The 11,043-nt window shown below is 44.2% G+C and overlaps 1 protein-coding gene across 1 annotated transcript in view; it reads right to left on the bottom strand.

Annotated features, from left to right (window-relative positions):
- Positions 1-1,942: 1,942 nt before the first annotated feature.
- GPC4 (glypican 4) overlaps positions 1,943-11,043 on the bottom strand; it is a 68,698-nt gene continuing 59,597 nt past the window's right edge. The window contains exons 5-9 of the mRNA XM_059482710.1: positions 8,751-8,881; positions 8,400-8,546; positions 7,864-8,000; positions 5,539-5,714; positions 1,943-4,705 (exon numbers count right to left, since the gene is read on the bottom strand). Coding sequence (XP_059338693.1) covers positions 4,494-4,705; positions 5,539-5,714; positions 7,864-8,000; positions 8,400-8,546; positions 8,751-8,881 — 803 coding nt within the window. The 3' untranslated portion in view covers positions 1,943-4,493. The remainder of the gene's footprint in view (positions 4,706-5,538; positions 5,715-7,863; positions 8,001-8,399; positions 8,547-8,750; positions 8,882-11,043) is intronic.

The raw sequence follows: 11,043 nt of genomic DNA, 5'->3' as shown, positions 1-11,043 counted from the left end.
CTCCTGCACCCAGCTGGGTGCTCAGCTGTGCCAGGCTGTCCAGCCCCTGGGATCAGGAAGGGACAGTTCTCCCAGAGCAGAGGGACAAAGGGACTGGCCGTGCCCAGGATGCCTCCCCTTCCTCCAGGGCTGGCTCCCCTCCTTGCTCCAACAGTTATAAAAGGGCTCTCAATCCATGTAATCCATTAGATACAAATTACAGCAATTTGAGCACACTTAACCTAGCATTACAGCAAGCCCATAAAGAGCCGTGTCTTCCCAGGCAATTTACACTGCTACAAGCAATCAAATAAACCACAGCAGAGGATTAAGCAACAAGAAAAGCAAACCAAACCCAGAAAATCTGATTCCTGAAACAGCATTATCAAGAAATTACTAGGGTTAGTTTACACTCAGGTGGTCTAAAACCACCACTTTTGCATCATCTCTAACCAACCTGAGCCTTCCAACTATCTTAAACGATTAAATCCCAGCAATTTGAGAGATGCCAAGAAGCACAGAACACTTCACCATTTGGGATCAGGATTGCAGTGTTTCTGCATCAATTTTCACCCCATTCTACACATTTTACATTTATTTTTAAATTACCACCAGTCCCAGAGAACATTCTGAGGAAGAGAAGCAGCAGAGGTCAGGCAATACTCCTACTATAGCCTGGCCACAGCTGCAGTGCTGGCTTATGAACCACTGCAGGCAGGTGTCCCCTGGCCATCACATCTGGCAGAGACACTGCAGTTATCCCAGTTGAGCTTACATAGAAAAAGAAAGCCATCAGCATTAAAAAAACCCCAAAAGCACAAGTTTTCCTCCAATAAACATATGGATTTATCCAGGCTCTGATATCCTGCAGCAGCAATGCCCACCAGCTTACACACACCCCCCAGTCTTTGGCTCTCAGGGTCTCCAGGATGCTCCAGGCTTGTCTGCACTGGCCAGACCTGGGTGTCTGCCCCTCCAGGCTGTGGGGATGTGTCAGTGGCATGGGCTCCCCCAGGGACAGGAGAAAATGCTGTGGTTTTGTGCTGGCAAGTGAGGGGCACAAGAAGCAGCTGCTGATCTGGTTACGTGGGCTGCACACAGGAGGGAGGAGAGTGACATTGTGACAAAGGTGACAAACAGGGCTGGCAACTACTGTAGGACACATGGTAAGTAAAAGCATCCAAACAGATAGAAGGGATTTTTATGTGCCATGCTCTGAGGTTCCCAACACCAGATGCTACGATGAGGAAGGAGCCAGGACCAAACCAGAGGGCTGGCCTGGTCCAGCCAGACATCACAGCAATTACAGGATGGTGATGGGAACAATAGCACCATCTGTCCAAGAAATGACCACTGTTCTGAGAGGTTGCACTCTCCAGAATGAATACCTCACCTTGCCTGTGAGGACAAACCCAGCTTGGCTCAGCCAGGAGAAGAGCAGGACCGTGCCCTGGAGGGTGGAGACTCCTCTTGTTGCTCTGGCCATTTGTCCTGACTTGGGGGGCACCAACACAACACAAAATGAGAAACTCTGATCACAGTCCCATTACATGCTCTCCTTTTCCCCCCCTCCATGTGTCACCTGTGAAGCCATTTCAGGACAGGCACTGAGCTGTTAAAACAGCTCCTATTAAGAGCTGGATCTTTTCATTCCAGTGCTTTGGGAGATGGCACCTCCCACGCTGCCAAGGACACCACCTTTCTGCTTCATTTTGCATTTGAAGTGCACTTCCCGGCTCCATTAACTTTAATAATTAATTCTATACATGGAAATTTTTCTTTAAATCATGCTCATAATGGCACTGATTATATATGGAAAAAAAAAAAAAATCTGCAAGAGGGGAGCACATGCCTTCCCTGAAGTGAGCAGCATGTCTCATCCCTACCCGTATGGTTTAGTTTACAGGCTCATGTCAGAGAGCCAACTTCACACACAAACACAAAATAAAAGCAGGAACACAACTTTTGATCATCCTACATTGATGTTTACTCGTTTCCTGCAGCCCCAGGTGACAAATCTGTCCTTTATATACTGGAAGTCTCTTGTGCTATTAACAAAATCAACTGGACACTTAAAACTGATAGGAGGTCTCTGCATTGGTGGCTTGTACCAAACTAAGGAATAATAATTAGTGAGCAATTAGTTGTAAAATGATAAATATACATTCAGAAGTGTTTTTGTTTTCTGAGCAGAAATGCTCAAAACCAGGAGAATTTACAAGCAACTTTCTTACATATGAACACTTAGGCCAAGAAGGGAGATGCTGGAGCAGGCAGCAGCTCCGAACATAAGGGCTTTTGTTCCACCAATCTCAGAGCTCTGGAGAAGTTTTATTTTTTTTTTTTTTTCTTCATTTAACTCTGCTGGCCTGCCAGCTGGGTATGAGCCAGAAGGGTTATCCAGTCAGACCCTACTGCGATATATTTACAATGGTAGTGCATCTAAGGTTTGTTTATTTCAGGATTAAAATTCAAATGGCTAGAACCATTTAAATAATTAAAGGGCAATCAGAAAATGCCATGAAACCAAACAAATCAGGAAAAGTCATGGAAACCATCAGCAATATTTAATTCAGAAATTCTCTTTGTTAGGGAACTTTGCTGAAAGAAAACAGCTGGATGTAGTTCAACCCTCTAAATTAAAAACAATCTAACAAGGTCTATAGGGATAACTCTTTCAGCTACATATTGGAGACCAGATTCACTTCTACCAAGTAAAAGCAATAGCACTCAAAGCTAGAAAGGAAATTCCTCAGAACTGAGGTAGTTTCTAAGTATCAGCACATTTTCCAATTCCTCGCAAGGCAACTTAGCTATTTACAATCCATTTTTTCCCACACATAAATTTATAATTTTTTCAATTTTATGGTTCCATGATTTATTTTCTAAAGAAAAATAATCTAACCAGCATATCCCTAACTCTACTAACATCATGTTTTAATAAATAACTGGCTACTTCTAGTAAAATTAAGCCTCCAGGATTATTTATACCAGCCAAGAATACTTTGTCTTTATAGCTTTGCAGAAATTTGGTGTGAAAATAAAGTTGAGTATAATGCTGACCCTGAGCTAACAAGTAATTAATGCTTCAATATAAAAATAGAAAATTATCCTTTATGACACAAAGGTGGAATAGAGCAAACCTTTTCTCTCAGAATTGCTTTCCTGCCCAGATCCAGGCATCCAGCCAGACCTAAAGGCTATCCAAAGCAGGAAGAGACGTGCAGAATAACTTTTGAGTCTATCCAAAGACGTTGCTTTTGCTAAACTCTTTTAAAAATTATTTCATCTCTTTTCTTAAAAATATACATTTCTTTTATTCGTGAGTTGCTGTTCACCACAACATTGTTCCAACTCCAACAGCACAAGGAGAGAGAGGAAGGTGTCTCAGGTAGTGCTGAAAAGCCAGAGGTGCTGGGCATCAGATCCCAGGAGACCAAACACACCCAAAATGAGGCATCTTCAGCCCTGCCAGCTCCTGCCTCCATGTACCTGCAACAGTGCCTGCTCCTTCTCTTTTGCCCCCATGACAGAGGAAACAGAACTCTTGCAAAAACAAACCCAACGCCTCCCCACCTGCCCTCCCACACAGGATTCCTTGGAACCAGAACTGAGAGCGTTAAACAATCAATCCAGCATTCAGCTAACAAACGTGCAGACAAGACACATGTTGGCATTTGGAGCTGTGAGACCACAAGCTGTTTCCAACTGAACAAGTTTAATGCCTCATTCCCTCGGGGATGCACGTTGGGAACTGACCCACAGGAGTTACAGCTGATTGCAAGGATCCCGGGGAGCAAAGGACAGCTCTTCTCAGCGTCTGCAGAATGGGAATTCTCTGTAGTCCCTTCCAATTGAACCAAACCTCCTGCAAAGCAAGCACAACCTGCTCCTGGCATGGATGCCCTAAGCAAACGGGGCCCTTGGCACGATGACCAGTTCTGCCTTCACCTTCCGTTTTACCGCATAATAAAGACAAATGACTTCCACTTCTCTCCAGATAAGGCAACTAACATAATGTGGATAAATGGGAAGTTAACTACATGAAACATTTTCTGCTTGTTGGGCAATTATTTTTTCCTCATAAGATAACATGATAAATAAAACCTGCTTCTGTACAGATATTTCTCATTTCAGAAACACATACTTGTTACAGGCCAAGAGAAGACCCTGGGGTTTTTGTTTTCGTAAGAAATACAGTAAAAGAAAAAAAAAAAGTGATAAAGACACAAATGCAGAGCTAACTACAGGCTTGTATATACATTTTTGTTATCCACCTCTAACATGGATTCTTGGTGAACAGGATAGACTGGTACTTCCCATTCCTGTTATTCCCAGGATAGCAAGGGAAAAAAAAATAAATCAGTATCTTAAAACCAGTGGCAACATAGTAAAAACTGTACACTGTTGTCCATTAACTTAAAAAGCAAAGTCTCTAGATGGTATAAAAGTGAAAGCAGGTGCCTTCTACCTTTGATAATAAAAGTCTTTTCCCCTCCCCCTGTGCTGCACAATTATCTCCATTGTCTTTGCATGGCCAAGAACAAAAGGCTAAGGAGCAAGGCTGCTTGTGATAGACCACTTCTGGTGGCAGCAGCAGAAGTGTTCACGGTCTTGTCGCTCTTGTTGGAGCTGCCGGTGACCTCGGTGGCGTTGAACTCGAACTCGGGGGAGCACTGCTGGAGCTCGCAGCCGCTGCCGCTCTCCTCGCCGCTGCTCTCCTCACCTGGGGAAACAAACACACCTGCTGAGCTCTTCTGCTGTGCTGCTGTGCTGCCTGCACAAGGCAGCAGGGGCAAAAGGAAAGTGTGGCAGTTCTGGTGTTCATGAGAGGTAAGTGTGGGTCGCCTGGTTAATGTGATTTTTGTGTGCAGTCATCTAGGCTGGGCAATGGGTGCAGCCTAGAAAGTCAATCACATCCTGGGCTGCACCCAAAGCACTGTGAGCAGCAGGTCAAGGAGGGGATTCACCCCCTTTACTCCACTCATGAGATCCCACATGGAGTTCTGCATCCAGCTCTGGGAACTCCAGCATAGAAAGGGTCTTCCAGAGGAAGACACAGAAATACTTAGAGGCTGGAACACCTTTTCTATGAGGACAGACTTAGAGGGCTGGGATTGTTGCATTAAGACAAGGGGTAATGGTTTTAAACTAAAATAAAGTAGATTTAGATTTGATATAAGGAAGAAATGCTTTTGTGATGAGGGTGGTGAAATGCTGTGGCACAGGCTGCTCAGAGAGGTGGTAGGTTCCCCATCTCTGGAAAGACTCAAGGTCAGGCTGTGGTTGGATGGGGCTCTGAGCAGCCTGATGTAGTAGATGATGTCCCAGCTCATTGCAGGGTGATGCAGTGATGACCTTTAAAGGCCCTTTCTAACCCAAACCACTCTATGGCATTGTGGGAGTACCCCTCCTCACACAGCCTGTCAGTGAGTCCAGTTTCCACCCTCCTCACTAACACGCTTACCCACAGCTGAAGCTTAACCAGCTACCCGTGCTAGCATGAAATCCAATTAAAAGGGAAGGAAGAAAGCAAAAGGCAAACGAGAGCAAACATACTTATGTCAATGAAGTCGACGTCGTTGCCGCTGTAGGCATTCTTCAGCTTGTTGGTCATCACCCGCAGGGCCATGATCTGCCGGCGAATCACCATGTCTGGCTTGGTAATGTCCACCTCAACCTCTGGGTTATTCACCTGACTTGCTAAACCATTTCCAGTCACTGCAAAGTCGTACCTGAAAAGAAAAGAAACCATTCCTGTTGATACCAGAGGTGCAGCATGGCAAGGTCCCGATGACACCATGGGAACTCTGCAGTGCCACCCCCGCTTTCAGTCGGGGTGACATTCTGAGCCCAACAGCATCCTTGCACATGCTACACTTCACACAGCCCTTCTTGCCCCATCTCCCCTCCCTGCAATCTCGGCAGCATGTGGAATGAAGCACTGTTTTCATTTACACTGTGCCACATGGGCAGGGGAATGACAATTTTCTCCCCAACTTGAAAAGGAAAGGAAGATCTGGGATTTATATTAATAATGGCTTTCAACAGCATAAATCAGCTCCCTGCAGGCTGCAGAGCAATACAAGGTGCTGAGATGCCTTGATGCCAGTGAGATGACACTTTTGGGAACACAACCTTAAAGACCATAGTTATCCCACGGAAACCTAGAGTAACTGTTGGAGGTAAGAGTGTCATTCTGACTTTAAGTAATGGACCTTAACCATCAAGCTCGGATATTAAATGTGTACTTTTCACCATGCAGACATGAGATGCAATTTCCCTAATAACCCCAGCAGGAGAAACATCTGTGATGCTGAAGATTAGATCCTGCAGCCCCATTCATCAGAGAAGGGGAGAGCCAAGATGCTCAGGTCCAGAAGGTGTACATGCTCAGGTCTGAACACTTGTACAAACTCCTGGTTTAAAAGAGAGACTGAGCAACAAAACCCAACAGAATGCATTTCCTGACACAGGTATTTGGAGTCTCATCTTATACAGCAGGGATAGGACATTGCCCTTTCCTCCAATTCCCTGACTTGCTAGAAAGATCAGTTCAACAGAAGAAAACATTACTTAGTTGTGATGTTTTCTCTCTCACAAGAGAGAGAAAAGCCTTTAGCACAGTCTACTGATCCTGGACACCAGGATGTTATCATACTCTGAAAAGCATGCTCAAACCCTGTCCTACGTATGGGAGTGACAATGACAATGATAAGTGGTGGTGACAGTTTTGTTATTATTTGTCATCAATATTATATGTTTCAAAGAAGTCTGAGATCAAAGTGTGGAAGACTACCAAACTTCTGCCTTATTGGAGTCAAGGAGAAAATAGTAAAGCAAATTATCTTGCTCAACCCACACAGGATATCCAGCCTGCCCCGTCTCCTTGCCAAGTCCTGCCAAATCTCCATCTCCCCTCAATACTGGTGCCCCTGCACACACTGGGGATATCTGCTATGAAAAGCCCATAGAGGCTGCTGATAAACAAGATTTCAGGAGGCAGAACCACTTCTTGTCACATACACCCAAAACATTGCCCTAGCAAAGTATGGCAGAGTTTTAGGCACACACAAAACAGTGCAAAAGTTATGAGGCCTGGCTTAGTGCTGTGTCCCAAAACTATCAAGGGCAGAACCTGCTTTTACTTAGAAAAACTGCTGGAAAACCCCAGACAACTGCTTTTTTGCCTTTTTTTTAATGGAACATCTTGGATTGTGCTTATTTCCTCAGTAAGCAAACAGAAAAAAAAGAAGAAACTTTTATTTCCAAAATAAAAATTAAACAGTTACATAAACCATATGACAAAAAAACGCTGGCTTACTCATGTGTTGGCAATTTCTTCCTTACAAGCAAAAAAAAAAAAAAAAGAGCTTTGTAACTCTTTTTTCCATAGAAAGTGTGAATGAAACCACTGGCCCCCTTGTGCCACTGACCTCAGCAGTGGAGAAGGTCTCCACCCTCCATCACCCCTGCCCTTGCTCAACAAAGAAACCAGTTCCTGGTGCAAACACCAACTGGGGGCACTGGGGCAACAGCACAGTCAGACAACACAGCACCTCTGCTCTGTGGCTGGGATACAGATTTTGTACAGATCTCCCCAGTTCCATGAACAACTAGTAAGGGGCTTCAGTCCAAGGAGAGATGATCTATTTGGGTATCCACACTCTCCTCTAAAAGAAACCCCCATGTAGAGCTTGTAACTTTGGTGCTACATTCCAACTTTCCCATCTACAAAAACAAAAGGGATAATGGCAGCAGCCTGTCTTGGGCAAGCTGGGATCCCTCCTGTAGGAGAAAAGGGCTCAGGGAGAGGGATCAGGACACAGGGAAAGTCTGGGGTGAGAGGGAAAGGGTTAACCAGGGGCGGCAGCATCACCAAACCTGCTCTTGGCGCTTCCATTCCAGCATTCATTCTCATTGACAGTGCCTACAGACATCTCTTCATCATTGCAAATGTTGCCAGGGAGAGATGACCAAAATTTTTTGGCTTGTTTCAGCTTCTCTTTCACATCAGTAACCTATTAAATAAAATAAAAAAAGGAACACAAGACATAATCCAGAATACCAAACGCTCAGTAAAAGTGAAGTTGAGAAGGTTTTTTTCATCACAACAGACATGTACAGGCCAGATCTTCAGGCTGTGAGTTTTGATGGTTGATTTACTTTTTTAATACAAAATTAAACACTGCTCCTCAAACACATATTATTCATAAGCCAAGCTTTTAACACAGGCACTTCTCTGACATAGAAGCGCTGAGGTAATTAATGTCTAGAGCTATGGGCAGATTACACCCCTCAGAGAGTTTTAAGACAGCCAAGGAATATTAAGAAAGCCTATCAATTAAAAATGGTGAATTACACACTGCAGTACCCGAGAATGGAGCCCCTGTGTGGCACCAGCAGGAGCAGGCACTCACCAGTCGGTCCAGGCTCGTGCCAGCAGCGGTTGTGGGTCGCTCCTCGGGGTTGTAGGGTCGGAAACGAGCAGTGAAACCACCTTCAGAGACAGAGCGAGCAGTCCGGCCTTGGGCAAGTGTCTTTGGCTGGCCACATCCCTGGAAAACCTGTGTGAGAGAAGGAAAGGATTTTATGAACTAAGAGGTCACAAGAGCCTCCCTTTCCCAGGCTCTAAAGCAGCCCCCGCCCAAAATAACACATTAGCTTTATATACACTTGAAAAGGCATCCAAGAAAAAACATATTGACAAGAATAGGGAAATAAAACACATTAAATAAAAAAAATTCCAAGTGTCCTCTTGGCCCATTTACCTTCTGAGACACCTGCATGCTGTTCTCCTGCATGTTCATGATCGCATCTGAAATTTTCACATCAATGGGGTCCATGACAGACTCAATGTTGAAAGGGCCCTCCAGCCTCTCTGCTACCAGCAGCATCGAATCTAACACAGAGAGAGAAAACCAAAGGTTTGTAATGGAGGAGGATCTACCACACAGACAGAAAAACAAAGGTTTTTAATGGAGGAGCTTCAAGAATAAGAGTTAAGAAGGGTAACAGCTGGAGCACATGAACACTGACCACTGCAGTGTCACCTCTGACCAGCGCACATATCCAGGAAACATTCTGCTCAGTTCCCAGAGCCTACACCTTCACCAGGCTCTGAGAGGCTGCCAGCACCAAACCACAGGCTCATGAACATCAAAAGCCATCACAGCCTGCCAACAGCAGCCTATAATCAGCTCCTCCCATCAGAACAAGCATTACTAACACTCTCCTCTCCATGCTGGTTTATTAAAGGTTGCCTTGTGTCATTTGTTTTTCAAGACTTCTTTCAAAGCCATCAGCTTCCTCATGCTGGTCTTGAGCACAAGGCACCAACATGCAAGGGTCCAAGATAATCCTTGATACCATCTTTCCCTTTTGGAGAGCTACAGGCTTTTTCCTGCCTGGGGAAGTCAAGGGATTGCAACTCCTAGCACTACATGGACAATTTGCACAAGGGAGGGAGTCTGTGTGAGCAGGGTGAATGCTGTGCACTCATGATGTATTTGGCACATCTCTAAGCAAGGGGAGATGGAAAGTCTCTGAGCCAACACCAGGTCACTCCTCCTGTGCCGACCTGCACGTCCTCATCAAATGCATCATTAAACACAGCAGTTACTGGACCCTCCACTACTTCCTCTGGGAAATTATTACAGCCATTAAGGCTTTCCCCCTGCACTGCATTTAAGCCCTCTCTCTGGTTCTCCCCTTCAAGGTGTCTCCAGGAGTACACCTGGCACTGAGCTCTTGTCTCTTTTCACCCATCACAACCTTAATTTACTGTTAGCTTTCACTGCAGTCCCTCAAACCCAAAACATTTTCTGGTCTCTTCTCCTGCATCACTTCACGATGCTCTGCCACAAACTCATCTTTTTCCAGTTGCATTAATTCCTCAATTTTTCCTAGCCTGAGTGACAAGGACAGAACAGCCCCTCTGGCCCCAAGGAGCTCCTCCCTGCTCCTAAGATATGCCTGGTTCCTTCCATTAATGAGAAATGGGCGTTCCACACTCAGTCTATTCATCTTGCTCATGACATTCATCCTCCTCCTCAGTGCAGAAGGTACTTTGCACTAACAGAAAACTTCTGTGGGCTCTGGCTATCTGTTAAATCCCTATAAAGAAACTCTACATACTAAACAATTTATTAATAGCTCTGCCTGACTGCCCAAGTCATGTTAAATAAATTACCTTAAAAAAAGATGAAAAATATAAAACAAAGCTATTTGAGTATGTAAAGTTATTATCATTATTATTACAAACTACAACAAAACACAACAATTATAATAATAATAATCCAACACGAGAACACGCAATATGAATTGCAGATGACTTCCTAGCCTGTAAATCCACTTTTTAAAGAAAACACAATATTCCAAAGATTTACTGGGTGTTAGTTAAAGGACTATCATTCAATTAAGCCCCTCTCACTCACACAGCTCCACCAAGGTGTGGGTGTTTAGGGAGTGAGCTCTAGAGGAGCTGGTGGCCCCAGGAAAGGCCCTCACTCTGCAGGCACACACCACCAGCATCAGTGACAGAGCTCTTGCAGGGCATGCCTGGAATTTCACCATCAGGGACTACAAACAGGTCTGAACAAAATGCATTAAAAAAAAAAGAAAGAAAAAAAAAAGAAAATAAAAAGGAAAAAAAAAAGGAAAAAAGAAGGAGACGGTAATAACAAATGAAACAAAGAGTCTTAGACTGTATTGTGGTGGGTTCCAATAAAGTGATGCTTCAAATCTCTGAGTAATGACTGCTAGCATGAATATACCATTGTGCCGGAGGAGAGAAAAATGCTTTTGATGTGCTACCAAATGGAGACTTTTGTAAACAAGTGGAGCACAACTTAAATGTGTTCATCATTGTCAAAGCTTTTGGGGTTTTTCACGCGCCTAAAGAACATCCCAGTGCAGTGTGCAGGAAGCCGCTCATTTCAAATAAAAATATTATGAGTAGACAGATAATAAAACCCACAAAATGCATAGTTTAAAAAAAAAAAAGAAGAAAAAGAAAAATCATTCCATTTTGTAACTACTTAATTCTCTGAGTGGCCAGGAAAG

This window comes from Ammospiza nelsoni, chromosome 15 (assembly GCF_027579445.1).
Source record: "Ammospiza nelsoni isolate bAmmNel1 chromosome 15, bAmmNel1.pri, whole genome shotgun sequence".
Taxonomy (NCBI): domain Eukaryota; kingdom Metazoa; phylum Chordata; class Aves; order Passeriformes; family Passerellidae; genus Ammospiza; species Ammospiza nelsoni.
The sequence above is the reverse complement of the archived record's forward strand: the minus strand, read 5'-3'. Positions and strand labels throughout refer to the sequence as shown.